Source organism: Pinus tabuliformis, chromosome 4_2 (assembly GCF_031772625.1).
Source record: "Pinus tabuliformis cultivar Carrire ecotype Pingquan chromosome 4_2, CPIR1, whole genome shotgun sequence".
In the NCBI taxonomy this organism is placed as follows: domain Eukaryota; kingdom Viridiplantae; phylum Streptophyta; class Pinopsida; order Pinales; family Pinaceae; genus Pinus; species Pinus tabuliformis.
The window spans coordinates 613,345,923-613,368,872 of record NC_142304.1 but is presented as its reverse complement, the minus strand read 5'-3'; the positions used below and the strand labels follow the sequence as shown (position 1 = coordinate 613,368,872).

The window sequence follows — 22,950 nt, the reverse complement described above, 5'->3', positions numbered from 1 at the left end:
GGAGATATGCCCCGTATGCTGGCATGCTTGGTGCTGTTCCTTCGGGCCTTGTTCCACCTCCTTCCACTCAGAATTGCCATTAATGGTAATGAAACCTCTCCATACGGATCCTCTCCATGCGTGCTGAAAGGACGGTGTCTGATGTAATGGATCTCGTCGCTTAATTCATTATGATCGCCTATCTGCAAGAGCCGCTGCCGCCAGGAGCTCCACCTCCCCCTATGTCCAATCAACCCATTGAGGGCTTTGGGTTGATAATCCTTGCCGATCTCCTCGTGATTCCGAGACTGTGGCCAGGTGCCGTCCTCGATTAAGGTTGGGTGACCTGGATTAGATCCTTCGCTACCAGTTGTATGCATGCTTCCTTTATGATTGGGTCGTCAAACTCCCGCCAGCACCTGTCCATGGCAATGTTGGGGTTGTCTGCTCCACAGTTTGCCAGATGGTCAGCAAGACCATTCGCCTTTCTCCTGATTGTTTGAAAGATTAGACCTTTCATCCCCATAACGAGCTCCGCTATGTTTTCTATAGCTTTGGCAAGCCTCCAATGCTTGGTTGCTTTGCTTATGGTCGTGCCTGTCTGTAGGCGTTTAGCCGCCATGATAGCCAGAAGAGAGTCTCCTTCGACTATTAAATTTCCCCTTCTGAGACTTTTTAGGATTTTTAAGCCCTGCTCAAGCGCAGCGAACTCAGCCTCATTATTAGTGGCTTCACCTAAAGCTCTGCAGAAAATGTGAATGATTTCCCCTGCTTGATTTCGGACAACTCCCCCAATGCCTGCTATACCAGGGTTTCCCCGAGAGGCACCATCAAAGTTCATTTTCAGGCTGCCCACAGGAGGTCGTTGCCAGATTGAAGAAATTGATGCGGGTTGGGGAGAACTTCCCCCTGTTGATTGATTGCTCACAGCTTCCAATTGAAACGCCTTTAAGATTCGTAAATCCTGAATAGTTGGTTTTTCATCAGCTTCAGCTTTGCACTTGGCCTGTATGAGCTGTTTGATATTTGTTGAGATGGATTCCTTTGCAAATTCTAGGCTTCTGGTTTCTTCTTTGAAGATTCTACGGTTACGTTCTTTCCAAATGGTCCAAACTATAAAGCCGGGGGCAGATTTCCAGATGCTTTCCACTCTGTTCACTTTTGAAAACTTGCTTCTCCAGTTGGAGATGGTTTCCTGAATTGAATCCCTGTTCCGGTCCGAGGCTCCAAGAATGCTTTCCATCCAGTCCCAGAGCTGGGAAGCCCATTCGCAAGAGTTAAGAAGGTGGTTCATGGTTTCCTCCTCCTTAGTGCACATAGGGCATCTGGAGGGTCCCCTGAAGCCTTTCTTCATAAGGTTTTCCCAGGTGAGAGTCCTCTTCTGCATTAATAACCATAGAAAAGTTCTGATCTTCGGCCATAGCAAACTGTCCCACACCTTAGTTGCCCAAGGTAGAATGTTCGGTTGTCCTTCCTCATCTATGATACTCCGGGCCTCTTTCAGAGAAAAGTTCCCGTTTCCTCTAGGCGCCCATCTGAGCTTGTCATTTTCGGCTGCAGTTCGAATTTTCCTTTTTGAAATTAGTTGATTCAAGTCTTGTATTGTTTCCTGAGTGAGTTCATTGTTGTTTAAATCAAAAGCTGTCCACTGCCTCCAATCCTGGTCATCATTGTTGGTAGACCAGTATTGACTTACAGTGAATTTGCCTACCGCTTGCTGACTTTGTTTCAGGGGAAGGAGATGGGGGGAGTCCAACTTGGGAAGCTGTTGCCAGGCGTCTTCCCAGAAGAGAGCGTTGTTGCCATTTCTTATCTCCCAGAAGCTGTGGTCCTGGACTATGCTTCTATTGGCCTGAGCGTGGTTCCAGATTGGTGAGCCGTTGCGGGTAATCTGCATCCTGATTATGTCTAGATTGTTGTTGTTTGGCATGTACTTCTCTTTCCAGTGAGTAACCCAGGGAAGACTCGTTTCTGAGATCCATTTCCACCAAATCTTAGCTCCACAGATGTTATTGACTGTTGCTGGATCAACTAAATTTAGACCCCCCTTGTTCTTTGATCTGCAGAGCTTCTCCCATGCAACTAGAGACCATTTTTTCTTCTCGCTGCTTCCACTCCACAGAAAGGAGCGGTGAATGGCACGAATTTGGTTTATGACCCCTTTTGGTGCTGGGAGGATAGAGAGCAAATAATGAGGAATACCCTGCAAAACCACCTTTGTGAGAATTAGTCTGCCTGCAAATTTCAGAGCTCGGTGAGTCCAGTTTTTACTTTTCCTTTCCAAGCTGGCTAGAATTTTCTCCCAGTGTCCTTTCTGCCAAGGTTTCAAAGTGAGGGGGGCACCAAGGTATCTGGAGGGAAGAGATCCAATTTTGAACCCCAGGAGACGGGAAAGGTGAGACTGAATGGAAGGGTGTGTATTGAAGAAGAATAGAGTAGATTTGGAGAAGTTGATCTCCATACCTGAGGCTTGGCTGAACAAATTAAGAATATTCCTGTAGGCTAAGGCTTCTTTGACAGTAGGGATACCGTGTAACATAGTGTCGTCCACGAACTGTTGATGGGTTGTGGCTTAACATTCTCTGATGGGTTAAAGGCCTCTGATGTTGCCTTCTTCTTTGTTCCTTGTTATTAGTCTGCCAAGTCCCTCCATGAGAATGATAAACAAAAAGGGGGAGAGGGGATCGCCTTGCCTAATGCCTCTGGTGGGTTGGAAGGGAGCTGAGGGAACCCCATTCACTAGGATGGAGTATTTAGGTGATTTGATGAGGGCTAGAATCCACTTAATCCACTGATTGCTGAAACCAAAAGCTACAAGCACAGCTTCCAAATAAGACCAACTTACCTTATCATAAGCCTTGGAGAGATCAAGCTGCATGAGCATACCTGCTTCTTTTTGAGAATGTAGAGAGTGAATCATCTCTTGCGCAAGCAGGATATTATCCATGATTTGCCTGCCCTCCACATAGCCAGACTGTTCCGGAGATATGATGCCCGGTAGGATAGCTTTCAATCTGTTTGCAATGACCTTTGAAATTATTTTGTAGATGACATTACAAAGAGCGATAGGCCGGAATTTTTCTGGAGTATTGGCAGCCTCCATTTTAGGAACAAGAGCTATGAAGGTAGAGTTTAAGGACTTGAGAATGGTTTTGGATCGTTTGGAATCTTCCACTATCTCCCATATGTCTTGCTTGACGATGTTCCAGCACGCTTTGTAGAAATTGATGGTGAAACCATCCAGACCCGGAGCTTTATCATTGGGCATGCTTCTAACAGCCTCCTCAACTTCTTCCATCGTGATTGTTCTTCTGAGGGACCAGTTCTGTTCTTTAGTAATCATTCTGGGAATTACCTCTGCGATCTTTGTAATGGCTTCCTCCCTATTAATGTCTGGCTCCTGCGCTATGAGGCTAAAGTGATTTCTGAGGGAGGCTGAGATTTCATTGTGATTTCTTATGATATTCCCCTCCTCGTCTTTTAACTCCAGAATTTTGTTAGCACTTCTGTAATCCATAGCTGATCTGTGGAAGAACTTTGTGTTTTGCTCCCCTTCTTTCAGCCAAAGAATTCTGGATTTCTGTTTCCAAAGTGTTTCTTCCTGTTTGCATCTGTTGTGCCATTGCTGCGTGAGTTCCTCTTCTAGTTTGCTTGTCTCCTCCTCTCTGCGTCCTTCCATACCTTCCTTTTGTATTAGTTCCAGTTTCTCTTCGATGATTGCTTTCTCCTGGAAGATATTTCCGAAGACTTGTTTGTTCCATTCTTTCAGTTTTAGTTTGATGTTTTTTAGTTTCTGTTGCAGAATGAACATTTTGGAGCCTTCCTCCCTCGCGGGCTCCGACCACCATTTCTCTACCATTTCTAGGAAGGAGGGGTGTTCTATCCAGAATTTTTCAAACCTGAAGGGTTTGTTTTTGGGAGAATCCTGAATCTCAACTGCTAGAGAGACCGGCCAGTGGTCTGATCCTCCGCTGGGGAGGATGTTTGATTCGACGGCTGTTCCTTCCAAGAGCAGACTTTCTGAAATTAAGAAACGATCCAATCTAGAAGCAATGAGCCTATCTCCCCCCCGTCTATTGTTCCAGGTATATTTGCCGCTTTTGGGATATACATCCACCAGTTTTGCATTCTCTATGAAACTTATAAAGGCCTCTCCATCCTTGTGTAGTCTTCTTAGGCCTCCTTTCTTCTCCAGGAGGGAGGTTATCATGTTGAAGTCTCCCCCCAGGATGAATTTAGCATTCTGGTGTCTTTCTATGAGTTTGGTGAGCGAGTCTAGAAAACAAAATTTATCTTCTATCTTTTGGGGACTATAGACATTAATGCAGATAAAAGAGGATGAGTTACCTGTTGGCTGCATCTCCAAAGCCAGGTAGTTCTTGCTAGCTTCAGCTGTTAAGAGATGAAACCTTCGAGTGTCCCAGAAGGTTGCTAAGCCTCCCTCGCGCCCTTTACTTTCAATCTCCATAACTTCGAAATTCCTGCTTAACTTCCTTCGTAGCTTGCCTATGAGTTCACTGTTGCATTTGGTTTCTTGGAGAAACAGCATATCCGGATTATACTTCCCCATTTTTCGATTTAGAACCCTCTGTTTGGCCTGACTACTTATTCCTCTGGCGTTCCAAGAGATGATCTTCATAGTTAACTATTTTGTTGGAAGGACGGGTACTCATCTAGTTGCCTAATCATGGCAGCATTAATTAACATTTCGCCAAGTTCCTGTAGTTGCTCTATGCTTGTTTTCTGGCCTCGTCGGCGCTTGTGTCTTGGGCCTGAAATTCTTCCCAGCTGCAATTGGTAGTGAGGTGAACCTCCCTTGATTATTCCAAGTTTGCTTTTCTGTTTCTCCATGATTGTCTTCTGCCGTGCTATGAACAGGTCATTAACCTTCCTTATTTCTTCCTCTGGAACTGCTTCCATTCCCTTGGCTTTCCAGCTTTCCACCAGCGCATTTAGGTCCATTCCGTCCGTTGCGAGGGTGTCTTCCAACTCCAAGTCCTCGCTGCCTGCTTCACTTGTTAGCATATCTGTCTCCTCCTCCGTTTCGACGACTCTGTCGGTCATGAGGATCTCCCCTGCTGTTGTTGCATCTGTCCTTTCTTCTTCTGTGGGTTTTTCCGGCTTCTCTTGCCTCGCAATCCTGTGGGGAGTGTGCTGCTTTTCCTCCGAGTCCGTCTCTAGATCTAGAATCTCAAAGGGGTTGCTGAAATAGTTTCTGTCTGTTTTCCCTTTCCCATTTTTCCTTCTGTTGGCTCTCTGCCTGTTCTTGGGTTTAATGAAGTTATTCTTATCTCTGGTAGTCTGTATTTTTTCCTCTTCTGCCTCCTTTTTGTTCAAGGGGCAGTCCCTTACTAGATGTCCATGCTCGTGGCATTTCCGGCATCTAAAGGGTATTTGCTCATAGTCTAGCGCCTGAAAGTATTCTTCGTCCCTGTAGTCAAGCCAAACCCCCTCGTGTAGCGCTCCTGATACATCCAGTTCAACACAAATTCTCGCGTAGGTAGTGTATCTTTTCTGCATGGTTGCTTCTGATGCTTTGACGAAGGTACCAAGCTTGTCCCCGATTTGTTTCAGGGCATTAAGACCCCAATAATCTATGGGTAGGGAGAAGAGTCTGATCCAGACAGGCACCTGGGTGAAAGTTTCCTTCTCCGGGACAAAGTTTGGCTTCCAATGTCTCATGTAGAGCCCTGCTGCTGCCAAAAAGTAAGGGCCTCCCTCAAACACTCTGTCCTTATCTTCTAGACTGGTAAAAACTACTGTGAAAAAACCTTTAGCTCCTAAGTGCAGCTGCACGTCTCCTTTTGGTTTCCATTGTTGTCTTATCCACTGGCAAAGGGTTCTCTCGGAAGGCCAAATGCCCATGAATTTGCAGATGATGGCATGTTCAGCCATGTGATCCATATATGCTTGGATTTCAGGGTCGTTGATGGTTATCCGCAGACTGTCTTCTTTTTTTGGCTTACAAGCGTTGTTGGTCACGTGGGTTCTTTTGGGGTCTGCGCTTGTTTCCCCCTCCTTCTTCGGATAGACTATTCCTTTTCCTTTCCCTTCTTTGTCTTTTGTGGGCTTCTCCTTTTCACTTTCTGATGGTTGCGTTCTGTCATCATTCTTGTCATGTTTGTCCACAGTGTTCCCCTTCACTGTATTCCTAGCACCTGTTGCTTTGTCTGTCTTGTCAGACTGTGGCTGCTTTTTTTCTCTGTTGCTCTTGCTGCTAAGCAGCTTACTGTTCAGACCCTCGATTCTCACTCCCGCCGTTACCTTCTGTGGCTGTGATTGCGAAACAACTTGTTTAAACGACGGGGTCCCACTGGACCCCTCGGCACCCATTCTGCCCGATCTCAGTGCCCCCAGCAGGACAGTGCCGCCTGAAACGAGCTTTGGGTGAATGGTGCAGCTGTAGCAGAGGAAAACCCAAACCCTAGATAGGTTAGGTTAAGACGCCATTAACGAACCAGTCCCATTTTCTCAGTGGAAAGATCCTCATTTGAATTTTAATCTTAGATCTTTAACTATTTATTCATTATAAAGATTATGGAATTTTAATTAAGCTTTGTGTATATTTAGATGAAAGTCTTGTATATAGACATGGTTTTTATTTTTGAAATATTGTATATAATATATGTATTTGATGCAGGAGCATCCAACTAGGCATTGTCTTAGTGACTTGTTTTTAAGAGTTGCCATTCGACCACCCTTGATCAAAAGTCAAAGTCAAAGCTATGGAGGAGGAGATATGGACATGGAGGAGGAGACATGGACAATCATCTAAACCGGGAGAAAATTTATGTTAAAAACGAGTTAATTTGATGGAATTGATAAGTCTCAGAAGACTTAATTTAATGTAATTATCTGCCATGTACGTGTGTTGAGAGATTTAGGGATTGTTTGAATGATTTAAGGAGAAGATCATGGATCTCGAATGATCCATGATTCTATAGTTATTTCTATATATTATGAACCGACATGTTCTGATTGGGAGCATAAATAGAGAGTGTGGATTCAATGCAGTCGAGAGGAGAATTTGTGACTAGGACTGAAATGACTTAGAATGTAATCTAATTCTGTGTATAACATAGGATATACGTGTTATGTGGATTTGTGTATGCCTGTGTATAATTTACATATATATTCTTTACTGTGAGTTAAATTCTGTTTCATGAGATTATTGATCGAACATTGATCACTATAAGGATCGATGGCGATCTAATGTTAAATCGTTAACTATTGTATGAGTGTTGTGAGTGTTTAAATAGAGTGTGACAGAGTGAATCTGGGTGGAAAGGTGAATTCCATCGTAAGGAAACAAGCACAAAGGGAGTCATTGCATAGTTTAGATCGATGGATATTAACGACGGAGGCATAGATAGCGGGGGTAAGCGTGTATGTGTGTCCTGATTGCAGTTGAAGGTCCGCAGTCAATCACAACCAGGGAAAATTTTAAGAACCCCCCTAAATTTACATGTATAATAAATGGGTGAATCTCCATGATATATAGGAAAAATGGAAGTCGATTTTATCAATAATATGATATGTATATATAATTTTTTGGCGAATCTATCACCAGGCATGGTGAATATTTTATTCAATTATAAAATCTTTTGCTTATTGAATACACAAATGAAATCATTGCATTTCTTTAAAATATCTTTTGAAGTCAAAATTACCGAAATTACATATCGATAACCTAGTGGGTGTAGGATAAAATTCACCCGTGCCATTCACAGAAAGCATGAGAAGAAACCTAATACTATATATAAAACCAATAAAAATTCAAATTCATCACTTCTAGGGACCTCGTAACCACCTTGCCAATACACAAGTATGTTCCTGTTTGCAATTAGAAAAATTACCCAAATTACAATATGTTTACTCCAGCATATGTTGGAAAGTTATAGAAGGATGACTAGTGCAATCAATCCATTCCTTTTAGCCCTGGATTTGTTTCAGTTTAAAACAAAAGTATACAAATATACTTGTCCAATGTCTATGCTTTAACCATTCACCTTAAGATGTTTTTACAATATAATTTCCTAAGTCTATTTAATATCTTCATTGTCATAAAAACCAACCTATATCCATCTTAACTCCACATCTACCACTCTTAGGGGGATGAAATCTATTTATCCCTCTGAGCACTTGGTAGACCCAAAATTATGATGGATCTAAGATGATAGAATTTCCCCTTTAAATAGTCTATGCTCACATGAATACCATGGGTTGTCATAAACTTGGAGCTTAAAAATTACTATTAGAAATTTATAAAAATTAATAAAATTAATAGTTGATTTTTATTTTAAATTTATTTTAACCAAGCTAAAATGTTTAACATACATTAAATTACAACATCCATTTTTACTCTTGATCGGATCAAATATTTTTTCACTCTATGCTAGTTTGCATATCACGATATTTGATACCTCTCGAGGGTTAGTAGATCCAGAGTAAAGATGGATCTATGCTGGTTTAATCCCCCATTTAAATAGGCTACATTCCAGGTGAATACCATGGGTCAATACCATGTGCCATTTTGGTGAATACCATGGGTCAATACCATGTGCCATTTTGGTGAATACCATGGGTCAATACCATGTGCCATTTTTATTTTTATTAATACTAATATTAGGGTTAATAATGTTTTTTGCATGGTATTAATAACAATCTAGTCCATGGTATTTGTCCCATAGTATTTTGCCCATAGGTTTCACCTAAATATAATGCATTTTTTGAGTGTTCATAAATATAAGGTGACTTATGGAGTAAATATAAAAAAATGTTTTATTTGTTTACCATACCTATCGTTTATTTATATTTTTATTAATTTACCATACCTCTTTTACAAATATGGTATTTGGCCCATAGGATTCACTTAAATAAAACCTCTTTCTTGAGCCTTCATAAATAGAACGAGGGTTATGGACTAAATATAAAAAGAGGTTTTATTTAGTTACCATGCATCTAGTTTATTTATATTTTTATTTATTTACCATACCTTTTGAGTAAGTATAAAAAGACGTTTTATTTATTTACGATACCTCCACTTTACTTATATTTTTATTTGTTTACACCCTTGCATGTATATAAGGTGACTTATGGAGTAAATATAAAAAATGTTTTATTTATTTACCATACCTCTCATTTATTTATATTTTTATTAATTTACCTTACCTCTTTTATAAATATGGTATTTGGGCCTTTGGCCCATAGGATTCACTTAAACAAAACCTATTCTTGAAAATGGGCGAATGGAAGGTTGTAACTCCTAATTTCAAGGGCTAAATTTACCTTTTTTACCCTCTCCCTTAAAATAAGGTGGGCTATTTGAGGTGATTTGTAAAAATGTACTATGATACAAAATATTCGCCCACTAAAAATTTAAAACCCCTTAATTTCGCCAAAGGGCGAACATTCGCCCCTAAAATTATCCTTGATCACAACCGTCGATCTAAATTTCAAATGCTTATGTCACAGTCAACTACGGGGGTTGAGCTGTTGGTAAGCCGCGTGCTAGTTGAAGGGTCGCAAACCATCAGATTGAATGTAATATCAGTGGTGGAGATTGAAGCCGATAGGGCTTGGGCCTGAGCAGACCCAAGAAGTGTATGGACGTAAGTTTTCTTTTATTTGAGATCCAGTCTTATGCATTCAGATGGGATCGACGTAAGTTGACAGATTATGTGTTATATCGCTGTTAGAAGATTGGTGGGGCTTTTTTTTTAAACCCACAATGTAACGCTTTCGATTGGTATAGATGGGCCATAACCCACAGGTTCACGATAAGGTGATTATGAAAACCAGGGAAATTGCCTTTTGGTGGTTTTTCTTGCATCAATATTTAAAGATGTATATTTTGTTTCATGCACTTGTTTGATATAAAAAGTATTAATAATTGTTAATTTAAATCTAAATGTCAATACATGAAAAAAGTTTTTATCTCTAGAATATAAAATATTCTTATAATATTGATCATCTATATTATTTTCTCCTTGTTTATATTGAAAGTTTCAAAGTTTTACACATCTCATCCATGGTTGGTTGTAATATCAATTACATTTTAGATATTATATAATATCCATGTTGAGTGGTGAAGGTTACACATCATCTTTCTACGAAAGAGTAGAAGTAGCACATATGGATGAAATTAAAATATTTTATCTACGATGGACATTGAAGTATTTTGTTTATAGGTGATATTGAAATGGCTTTTTTATTATTATTAATATTTATGTTCAATACTGAATAATTTCCATTATTAGAATTTTTATGTAATTATTATTTTATTTATCTTAATGTAGCATTACATGACGAAAGCAATAATTAATATTAATATTAATACTAAATAAAAAAAATTACTATATAAAATAAATATATAAAGTAATCACATTAATGTGTAGGTAAAATAGATTCTTTTTATATTGATCTTTTAAGTGGGAGGGGGGGAATATCTTCCATATCTATTGAAAAGAACTAGTAATTTTCAACATATAATTGTTTAATAATAAAAATTTACATGAAATGAATTTTCTATTCGTCTTAAATAGATAACAAACCAAAGAACAAACCATAATACCATTTGACATCAATGTTGAGATTAAAAGTACACCAATATTTAGTACAAGAACTGAATTTTAAAATTAGGCCTCCTCTAAGAATAGTTCATTACATTTCATTGGAAAAATAGATCATTTCATTTCAAAAAATAGTTCATTACATTTCATTGGAAATTTTATTTTGAAACTAAAGACGCTAATACTTTGTAAATGCCTCATAGGCCTCCATAGAAAATTTTAGGGGCGAATGTTCGCCCTTTGGCGAAATTAAGGGGTTTTAAATTTTTAGTGGGCAAATATTTTGTATCATAGCACATTTTTATAAATCACCTCAAATATCCCACCTTATTTTAAGGGAGAGGGTAAAAAAGGTAAATTTAGCCCTTGAAACTAGGAGTTACAACCTTCCATTCACCCATTTTCAAGAATAGGTTTTATTTAAGTGAATCCATTTGCCCATTTTCAAGAATAGGTTTTATTTAAGTGAATCCTATGGGCCAAATACCATATTTATAAAAGTGATATGGTAAATTAATAAAAATATAAATAAATGAGAGGTATGGTAAATAAATAAAACATTTTTTTATATTTACTCCATAAGTCACCTTATATACATGTAAGGGTGTAAACAAATAAAAATATAAGTGGAAGTATGGTAAATAAATAAAAGAGATTTTTATACTTACTCAAAAGGTATGGTAAATAAATAAAAATATAAATAAACTAGACGTATGGTAAATAAATAAAACCTATTTTTATATTTGGTCCATAACCCTCGTTCTATTTATGAAGGCTCAAGAAAGAGGTTTTATTTAAGTGAATCCTATGGGCCAAATACCATATTTGTAAAAGAGGTATGGGAAATTAATAAAAACATAAATAAACGAGAGGTATGGTAAACAAATAAAACATTTTTTTGTATTTACTCCATAAGTCACCTTATATTTATGAACACTCAAAAAATGCGTTATATTTAGGTGAAACCTATGGGAAAAATACTATGGGACAAATACCATGGACTAGATTGTTATTAATACCATGCAAAAAAGGAGGGACGAAGAAATGGCGAGCTCTGCGGCGGAGAAGACTGTGGAGGAGCTCCGAAAGGAAATCAAAGATCTCAATTGGTAGCAATGGGAGATTACAGAGAGGCTACGAGATCCAAGAGGTCTGCGAAGGGGCGGTTTCACAGGGAGCTCTGCAAAGCCCCATTCAACTTCCTTCAGGCCGTCTCCGCCGCATCGATCCCTTAGGGTTTCTGGACTCCTCAGCGCCGCCATTACACTGCAGATCAGCGATGGGAGTGTGTTTACAGGCCGTCCCCTCAGGAAATCAGTTGCAGGACTACCAGAATCAAGCACACTGACAAGAAATTGGCTCTGCAGCGAGCCAGCCAGCAAAACCCATGTGGTTGATCGGTCCCCTGGGGTAGATCGATCTTCACACAGGACACGGGTGTGCTCACCTCATCTGTCTCAGGGTATATCCTACCGTGTGCTGTCTGAACCCAATATAACCGGACATGAAGTGGACGATACAACTCGTCACCGCCCAGATCTGCAAACCCACCCTGATTCAGAACTTATAATCGTGCATAAAGACAAAGGCAAAATGAACTGGCCGGTAATGGTTGTGCAGATGAGGGCTGAACAAAATATTCACCACTATATCCCAGTCGGCCAGATCCAGCAAAGCGAGGACTTCACAAGACCGATTTACTCCATAGGCACGTAGATCTGGTCCAGATCTTCATCAAATCAACTGAGGGCAAACACTTTTGCATGCGGCTTAGTAAGGAAATGAGCATCCATGCGTTAAAAAAGGAAATCCAGGGATACCTTGGAACCCCAGCACAATATCAAAATCTTATATACTCAGGATACAGTATGCAGGACAATCAAACTCTCCAGCACTACGGCATCACTAAAGATTCAACCATTATTTTAAATCTCCGACTGCGTGGCGGAAGCACTGGAACTAGCTCTAAAAATACAGGTTCCTTTCGGGATGCAGTGAAAGGGAAAGAAAAAATGAAAAATAAAGCAGCACCACCATCAGAGTCGCCAGGACCCTACAGTGTTGAACAAAAGCCAGAATCACCAACGCTACAAGTCTCTATGCCAGAGGTAACTAGTCTACATTCTGATTTATGTAAAAATGCAGTTATTTGTAGATTTAATGGCTTCTGGCCAAAATCAGATGCCATGCACCAATGGATCTTTACAACATGGACATCAAGTTGTGAAATTTACCTATGTCTCAAAGGGTATTTCATAGTAAGATTTAACACATAACAAGAATGAGACAACATTATCAATCAGGGGCCTTGGTTTAGGGGCAGTGCTGGCCTCTTTCTCACCCCCTGGTTTTCTGATTTCGATGCTAATACAATGAAAGTCTCAACGATACCTGTATGGGTGAGGCTACATGGTCTCCCTCTACACTTTTGGCACCAAAAAGTATTAGCTGCCATAGGGGATTCCCTCGGGAAATTCCTAAAAATGGATGAAGACAGAGCTATCAGGGGAATATTTACATTTGCCAAAATATGTGTAGAAGTGGACCTGAGTCAGGGGCTACCTGATCACATCACATTGAACTTCAATAACTCTCAATGGATACAACAACTCGACTATGAGAACACAATGTTCCGGTGCAGGGGATGCATGCAAACAGGGCACCTTCAATATGACTGCCCATTAGCTCGAAAGGACCCCAGGAGAACCAAGAAACAATAGAAAAGGCCCAAAGGCTGGCAGCACACCGAACCATCAGAAGAAGAAGGCATAAACGTGGAGCCTATAGAGAACTAGACAGAACCCGATACTCAAATGAGACAGACATATACTTAGGAAGAGAATTCCCCAACTACTCATTTTGGGCCACACATTTCAGATCTGCAACGAGAGCCACAAATGGAAATAAGCGGCATCAAACGAACCCATGGATCAAAGGGCTTGGAATCTGACAAAGAACTCCAACTGATCCCAATGGAAAATTAGCTAGCTATTATCTCACCCACTCCCGACACTAGTAGTTGGCGACGGGTGGAGAAGAAGAAGGGCAGAAAAGTCTAGTCTTGCTGGAACATTTTTTTCTTTTTTTCCCTATATCTTGTAGTTTCCTGTCATTACAGGAACAGTTAGCTGCTAACTTGTGTTTTTATCTACTCTTTTTGCTGCCTGTCATTACAGGAACAGCCATCTGAATATGCCTCATGCATCTACAAAATGTAATTTTATCAATATGAATAAATTTACGACTTTTTTCTACGGGGAAAAAAAATACCATGCAAAAAAACATTATTAACCCTAATATTAGTATTAATAAAAATAAAAATGGCACATGGTATTCACCAAAATGGGACATGGTATTGACCCATGGTATTCACCTGGAATGTAGCCTATTTAAATGGGGGAATTAAACTAGCATAGATCCATCTTTACTCTGGATCTACTAACGATATGCAAACTAGCATAGAGTGAAAAAATACTTGATCCCTCTCGGGGCTTGGTCGATCAAGAGTAAAAATGGATGTTGTAATTTAATGTATGTTAAACATTTTAGCTTGGTTAAAATAAAAAATAAATTAAAATTCAGCTATTAATTTTATTAATTTTTATAAATTACTAATAGTAATTTTTAAGCTCTAGGTTTATGATAACCCATGGTATTGACCCATGGTAATACCATGGTATTCATGTGAGCATAGACTACTTAAAGGGGAAATTCTATCATCTTAGATCCATCTTAATTCTAGGTATACCAAGTGCTTAGAGGGATAAATAGATTTCATCCCCCTAAGAGTAGTAGATGTGGAGTTAACATGGATATAGGTTGGTTTTTATGATAATGAAGATATTAAATAGACTTAGGAAATTATATTATAAAAACGTCTTAAGGTGAATGGTTAAAACATAGACATTGGACAAGTATATTTATATACATCTGTTTTAAACTAAAACAAATCCAGGGGTAAAAGGAATGGAGTGATTGCACTAGTCATCCTTTTATAACTTTCCAACATATGCTGGAGTAAACATATTGTAATTTGGGTAATTTTTCTAACTGCAAACACGAACATACTTGTGTATTGGCAGGGTGGTTACGAGGTCCCTAGAAGTGATGAATTTGAATTTTTCTAGGTTTTATATATAGTATTAGGTTTTTTCTCATGCTTTCTGTGAATGACACGGGTGAATTTTATCCTACACCCACTAGGTTATCGATATGTAATTTTAGTAATTTTGATTTCAAAAGATATTTTAAAGAAATGGAATGATTTCATTTCTGTATTCAATAAACACAATATTCTAATGGAATTCTGCATTTGTGGTTTACCTATATAGATTCCATGGAGAAGTGTTAGTGGTGTGACATCAATTGTCCTCAAGCAGAGGCTTTAGTTTTACTCTTTTTGGAAGCAAATACTTTCTTCCAACATTTTTGAGTTCCATGAAAAATTTGAAAGTCCTAATAGTATTCAATTATGGGTTCAAGAGAGACATAGTATTCAATTGTGGGTTAAAGAGATCCACACTGAATGATCTATCGGCCTTAGCTTCACTTAGTTTAAGACTATTCACTTGGAGAGCCTACATGTGCCCCACTTCAAGAGCATAGTAAATTCATGTAGAACTTAGAGAAACTATCTTTAAGATTTTAGTGAAGAATGGAAAAATGTCTGGGTTCAATAACAACCAGTCGAGCATTAAGCTTCCAATAATGCTAGATTTTAACCTAGAGCACATTTGTGATTTGGAAGAGATGCCCCCTCATATTTGTGACACATTTTCAGTTGTGAATTGGACTATTACTAACTGTCATTTCCTTCGAAAGTTACCTCTTGACTTGGGGAACCTCAACTCTTTAAGAATGTTAAGGAAGGAAAGAAAGTACATTATGCTAAGTTCTCTTATGCTTTTCAAGTTTTTCCTGGATATCTACAACGTTTCAAGTAGGAAAGTACATTTTGTTAATGAAAATTTTTCTTGATAGAAAGGCCCAATTTCAAATTCTAATGCTTTCAAAAAACATTGTATAATTGTAATGTTTCTAAAAGGAAAGCATATTTTTTCAATTTAAGTATCATGATCCCATATTCCAACTTATTTTCAGTAACCCATTAGGCTTTGTAGCTTTGAATAAATCCATGTCTTTTGATAAGATCCTCTTCCAAATTAGAACGTAGTTTCCTTTTGGCAATAACCACATACAATGTCTTGATTTTTTTATTGAGAAAATAGAGGCTGTGAAACAAGCTTGTGCCATACAAGGACTTGATTCATTGATTATGTATCAATTATGGTTGTTGATGTAACAATGTCTTGATTTTGTTGCTTGAAAATAGAGGTTACGCTTTACTATTTCACAGAATTTCTTACAATCTTTCCATAAGTATTGATTTGTAATCTCAGTCACTGAGGGATGACAGTAATGACAAAGGTAATATTCCATTGTTTGAAGTTACCCTCTTACTAAATATTTAAATATATCACCACAATTTAACTGTTAGTTAAAGGAATTGTGTTTGATTTGTAGAAAATTCATTGCTTGATTTATAGATTTTGATTTTTTCCCTTTTTTATTTTTTTCTCAGATTTGGTATGAGATATCTTCCAATATTTGGGTTCCCTAGTTTCCCCACCATAGCTATGAGGTTCAGATGCTATCATTAAATATTCTCAGAATGTTACAACTTTTCTAGTAAGTGTAATTTGAAACATTGTTGTTGCTTTTCCATGGTGTTAAATAAGCACTACAAGTAGTGCCATTATTTAGATTAAGTGCCGAAATCTAGGTGGTCTTGTAATGATGGAGTGATTGTTTTCTAGCTACTAAGGCCATATGCATTTTTATCTCTTATGTTGTCCTAAGATATTCAAATTTAGAATAAGAATTGAGGTCTCATTTCCACTGTAGATTGCAGTCAGTTTCTTGAACATAATATATAGTAGATTATTTTTTACTAATCAACTGTGGATGTGATCCCTCGTAGGAAAGGAAATTCAAAGTGACTTTTATTTCACGTTGATTTGTCAAAACATCCACACAGGAAAGGAGATTCAAAGTGACACTGATTTCACACTGATTTTTCAAAATGGAGGCAAGAGAAAAGGAAACTTTGTATTCAACAATGCTCTTAATTTCATATGTACATGCACAGACATATTAGTAGAAAATATTGAAGGGTTGCCTAAGTAATATTTTCCATTCCACTACATTCTTTACAGCTTGTAAATAAATAACTTGGAACAATTCATTACACTACTTGTTATTCTTTATTAATCAGTGGTTAAGATTTTGATATTGAACTGGCTAAGATTTTTCTTCCTTCTATGAAATTGTGTGTTCTATAATGCTTCTTTTCCATTCACTATGTATAGCATATAAAGTGTGTCTAATGGAGTAGGAAGATTGGAAAGTCTTGTGATCCTTGAACTATGTTACAAGGCAGAAACCCAACGGGGCAGGGTAGGTGCAACCCCACAAAGGGGTCACAAATACCAAAGTTGGTATTGGCTAGTGCCTTGAGCTAGAAAATTTCCTTTACCCTTGTATTAACAGTGAATCCAGAGAGGATTCTAATATTATCTTTATAAGATTTATATTAGTTAAGATTGATGAAGGAAATTCATGAGACATGAGCTAGGATGTCCTTGCAAGGTGGTTATTGATTATTGGAATCTATGATGGCCATTATGTCAGGGTAGGTGGTCGCACTTCCTTGATTGTGAGCATGATTGTGATCAAGATGGAAGACTTCATAGTCTGGATTGGTTGTTTAACAGTGATAATTAGTGGGCTCATTCACAAAAGCTTCTATTTCACTAATCCTTTTTATCGAGTTGTCAGATTCAATTTCAAAAGGTTTTAATTACACTATAGAGTTGAGTTCTGAGAGAGTTGTGATTCACAGTGTTAAGTATAGCAGCTATGACACTTGAATGAAGACAAGCATAGTAGATGTGTTAGACTCTGTTATAAGCTTACTTGCATATTATAAGGGACTTGGTTGGATTTTTTATAATTTTATAAACAGGTTCCATATCGTGGAAATGTGAAAAAAACAGTGATATTGCCACCATTTTGCTCTTGTCATATATGGTTTTATACTTTTTCAAAAAAATATCTAAGAGTTCACAATGCTAAGATTCACTAGGACATTACAAAGTTTTATTATTTAGTGAAAGACTCACCAAGATCTTACAAGATTTTATAATTAAGTAAAATATTCGCCATGCCTGGTGAGAGATTCACAAAAAAATTATATATACATATTATATTATTGATAAAATCGCCTTCCATTTTTCCTATATACCATGGAGATTCGCCCATTTATTATACATATAAATTTAGGGTGGGGTTCTTAAAATTTTCCCTATAGGCCTCTGAATTTATTCTCATCGAAGTTTATTCCCACTCCCCTATCAAAAACATCAGCCTTACTACATCTTCAATGTCCAGAACTGCATGACAATAAAAATATTAACAAAGAAAATATTTAGCATTGTTAAAAAAAATCTGAATATTACTAAGAAAAAATTAATTCCCACATATTATGAGTTTAAGATCAATCGATCCCATATATGAATTTAAGATATGTTATTAATTTGAATTCAAATATTATAGAAAATGATAACAAAAGGAGTAACATTTTTCCCCAACTAACATCATGTAAGTGTGGTTAGAGGAATCCGACATTTGCCCATGATTATTCTATCCTTGCACTAGAATTATTAACTTCGATATTAAATTTACCTTTCATCAAACTTCACTTGTTCAAATCTAGAATCAATGGGCTTCTCGGCATGTTTGTGACAATTTCTTGAATTGCTACATAATTTGATTGACATTTTATTAGAAACCACGTCCTGAAAAAATAAAGTTAGAGTTGATTGCATGACATAGTGCACTAAATATTTAATTAGAGAAGAATTCATTCAATTATATAAATAAACAACAATAATTTATAAATGTGTACCTGCTGAACCCTCGACAATATGATTAGAAAATAATTGTTGAATATGCCTTTGTTGATTCTGAGATGTAGATCCCTCAATATTTCCATGTTTTTTTGAAGAATGTACTTTCATTTGTTTTTCCATGCTCTTCCTTAACATTGAGCGAACTCGTCCAACCTTTTCAAATTTTGGTTTTTCCTTCCTTGAATTTCTTTCATGACCACATCATATCTTTTTACTTTGTGGGCTCAAAAAACTATGTTTTCTCTTAGTCATAATTCTTGATGGACACATCACAATAGCAAAATTTTTATTTGTCTCTTCACTAAATGTGCTACACATCTCATCAATGCCATTATCAATTTCTTCTAAACTCTCCAATTTTGTAGGCAAATTGTTTAATATATCCATTAGCTTTTTATTGATTGATGCACATACAACTTTTAATCTTTCAATCTCAAAGATTGAATTTGTGAGTGGCGTAGTCGCAAAATCAATAGGTTCTGGTAAAATAGGCACATGGTGAATGCTTGATTGGTCTTCTGACAACGAGCTCATTGTACCTAGTTGATTTAAATCAACTAAAAATCTATGACTTTCGGTAATTGGACTAGAAAAATTTGGCGACATGTTAAAGTCCAAACTGTGTTCACTGGCCCACATTTGAACTTTAAAGATATGTTTAAAAACATTTCCTTTCAATGCCCAATCACAACTACAAAAATTAAACTCGGGCCCTGTGCATATGACATTATACCAAGTATGAGGAGAATCCTTATTTTGGCTACGAACCATAAATTCATTTATACTCTTAGGGTCATGCAGACAATCTTCATCTCGTATCTGATTTTCTCTAGACTTTGAGAGAGTCTCTTGTTTCTTACACTTTGTAGGCCTTATAACTCCTTCTTCTTTTAAACGTTGATTGTGAATATAATATAGTTCAACTTTTTTCAACAACACAAATATTTGCCAATCCACATGTTTGTGGCAAGCACTATTTGGCTCATATAAGTACCTATACTTTAGATGCATATGGTAGGACTCAATTGAATTACTTGTGTCTTTATTAGAATGTGAAAACTTCCGATAAGCTTTTTCCCACATATCTGCAAAAGGTAATGATAAAAAAATATTATCAACTATAAGATAATGACTGAAAACATTCAATTATAGACTAATAGTCATGATATGATGTTGCATAACACTTACATATTTTATCATTAGATATCCAAGTGGTGTCAAAATATTTCAAAAAATATTCCTCTTCACTAAATTTAGAAAATGTTCCTTCAACAACTTTTCGTACTGACTCATCATCCTTGCATGAGTGCATGATTTTCCATAAAGAACGTAAAATGCTGACTTTGTTTTCTTTGCGTTTAACTTTGCTTCCAACATTTTTCACCCATGCTCGATGGACGTGCCATACACATAATAGGATGGAGGAGTTAGTTAGACACCTGAATGGTACAACATTAGAATAGAGTAAATTATGAATGAAATATGTTTTTCATGTTTCTTTTGTAAAAAAAATATGGTACCTTAATGCTTTAATCTCGGCAGTAGGATCATCTGTGATAAATGATTTTACATTCCAATCTTGATGCTCTTTCATTCCCATTGCAAATAAAGATGCCAAGCATTTTTTGATATCATTTGTGGTATTGCGTGAAGAAATGACCCAAGCCACCGGGACACCATTACGATGTTTGTCAAATACCATTAAGGTATAGAGTTCATACTACATTCAAAACACATTATTATAAGTATTATGTTAAAAAAAAGATTTCCTTTTTATCACTATAGGAATCAAAAGATTGAAAATACGCACCCCATACATATTCGTGCCAAATGTAGAATCCATTGACATAGCGTTGTTTTGTGAATATGTCACCATCATGGAACGCATCCAATGTGTTTGTATGCCTATAATAAATGGTATGTTTTGCACAACATCCTGTTTTTGATAGAAAAAGAAACTATCTGGAAACTGATTGTACCAACACTCGACACTTGTTAGATCATTGTCATCCTTCATATATTCCTTTTGTCTAATATTATTGTAAATGTTAGAAATATCCATCCTAGTCATTAAAGTGTACTGACCCACCCCTGTAAATAGCCTGCCAGATTGGTTCTCCACATCAAACATTAATTTGTCCCAAATCATTGTGACATTAAAACCATCTTCAACCATACTGCACACACTATCTCGTAAATTGACAGATACATGTGGCACATACTTGAACATTTGAGGTCTTCTCACTACACTCTTTCCATGATAGAAAGCACCAGATTTATCAAAATGTCTGCAGTTAGTGTATGTTATAATAGCATCATTTGGACACACATAAAGGAGATGCATGATGAAGTGACATCTACAACCAACTTTTATGCTTTGGTGTGGACTCCATTTTTTTGTTGTTGATCCTTTTCAATTCTTTGTATTTTCATCACGTACGTATCTAGATTTTGACTCAAGACCATATGCACACCAATAACTAAATAAAATCAATGATAATAAATTAGTAAACATGTCTACACATTTTGACTTCATTTGAACTTGAATTAGATGTATCTAATTAATTGAAACAAATAAAGACTCACATGGTATATTCAATATATGTGTTAATGCGAGCACATATAACATCCTCCACCTTTTTAGATTGATTTGTAGTAAAAACAAATTGAGTGGGAGCATCTTAATCTGATTTCTCTCCATTTACAAAATCATCGAGCCGACTATAAGGAATAATAGCTATTTGATCCCCTTCAATTTCATTCCATGTTAGATCTTTAGCGGAAAATTCTATCATATCTTCTGGGTTTTCAGTGTCCAACTCCATAATTTCATCCCACTTTCCCATTTATAAAGTACCTATAAGCTTTTGAAGTATTAGGATAACAACAAATATGACAAGCTTTTACAAGTATTTTCCTATATGTGCTTCCTCATCTAGATGTGTAGCTTCTAGATATGCATGTTGATATATCTTTGTGCAATTACGAAAGTCACATGTATAGAAAAGTCAAAAGTGCATTTATAAAATTTAATTTCTCTATATATGTTTGCATATCTATATATGTTTGCATATCTATTTGCATACATATGGCTCTTGCATTGAAAATAATTGGTTTTGGGGGAATTGTTTTATAAAATAAAGGAAAATAGGAGAAAAAGAAGGTGAAAGGTTAGATTGCATGAGGAGAAAATTGAAGGAAAAATAGAGGAAAATGAAGAAAACAAAGGCCTCAATGATAAAAAGGTCTCTGAGGAGCAATTCACAACCTTTTATTAGTTCCGTTTTGGAGCTCTCTATCTATTCTCTCATTAAACTCTTGCACACCTAGAGTTTTCTTGCAACACTCTTGGAGCTTCTTGGCATACTTTGGATTTGGGGAAAGAAGGCAAAGGAAGGCAGGAAAGCATCAGGGAACAAGTGGAGAAACAACTACAGTTGGATTTTTTCCATGTAACAGGTTGCATGTATGCTTTTCTTAATGCATGGTAAATGCATGTGGTTTCTTGGTTATGATATGTCATTGACATGGAGGATTTCCTAGATAAATAGTGGTTTTAGCCTTTCCTTTCCATTTCATGGATAACCATGGTGTTGTGGGTTTTCCCATTTATTATTTCAGATTGGTGCTCATGTTCCTTATGGTTGTGGGTTGAGTTACTAGTTAAATGTGGGAGGAGTCATTACATAGGTTGTACGATAGGATGAATAGGGACAAGGATGCTCCTAATAAGTATGTGCATACTAGAAACATTGCTCCCATTCGAAATTGTATGGGGGTTAGAACTAAGCAGAGGGTTCCAACCAAAGGGTCCTATTATAGACAAGGTTGCCATTGAATCTCAGGTTAAATGTGAGGAAATGGAGTAGGAATCATATCGACTTGTGTTGTCTTCGTCAGCAAAGGTGGCTAAAAAATTTAATTTAAGTCTTGACCACATTCTTCACAACATACATGTATATTTTCCACTCAGGACCATGTCAACTGAGGAGTAAGTAGTGGCTCTAACACCCTTCGTGGTGATGTATGATGTAACAATGTGTTTTCAAACTTTCACTTATTTTGGAAGCCTGCTCATAGGCCAGCATGTTTTTAACATGTATCGTAACTGTTGTAAGACTAATATTTAACACTTTTAATGCATGTTTCTTTAACTTGTGTTTAACACTTGTAATTCACTTGTAGTTGTGCATGTCCCGTTGTGTGGTGTGTTCCTAACAGAGTTGGGACTTCTCCCAACTGACTTGGGACTCACTCCCACCCTCTCCCTCTACGGTGAAAGAACCATTAACACAAGAGACACTTATAATGACCAGGCACGCGAACCTCACTTCTCGCAAGACAAAGAAGACCACTCTCCTGTGCTGACAGGAAAGAGTTGAGGAAAGTATTTAAGATAATGGAAACCAAACCATCATACCAGATGGGAC

General features: G+C 37.2%; 1 protein-coding gene and 1 pseudogene across 1 annotated transcript; one reads left to right on the top strand and one right to left on the bottom strand.

Annotated features, from left to right (window-relative positions):
* Positions 1-310: 310 nt before the first annotated feature.
* On the bottom strand, positions 311-4,549 carry LOC149170805 (uncharacterized). Its single transcript, XM_089425731.1, has 2 exons — positions 2,825-4,549; positions 311-2,182 (listed from the first exon to the last, which is right to left on the bottom strand). Exons 1-2 carry the CDS (start codon positions 4,547-4,549, stop codon positions 311-313), a joined length of 3,597 nt encoding a protein of 1,198 aa, XP_089281857.1.
* A 7,045-nt stretch (positions 4,550-11,594) lies between these two features.
* Positions 11,595-22,950, top strand: part of LOC149170804 (FRIGIDA-like protein 4b) — a 31,911-nt pseudogene continuing 20,555 nt past the window's right edge.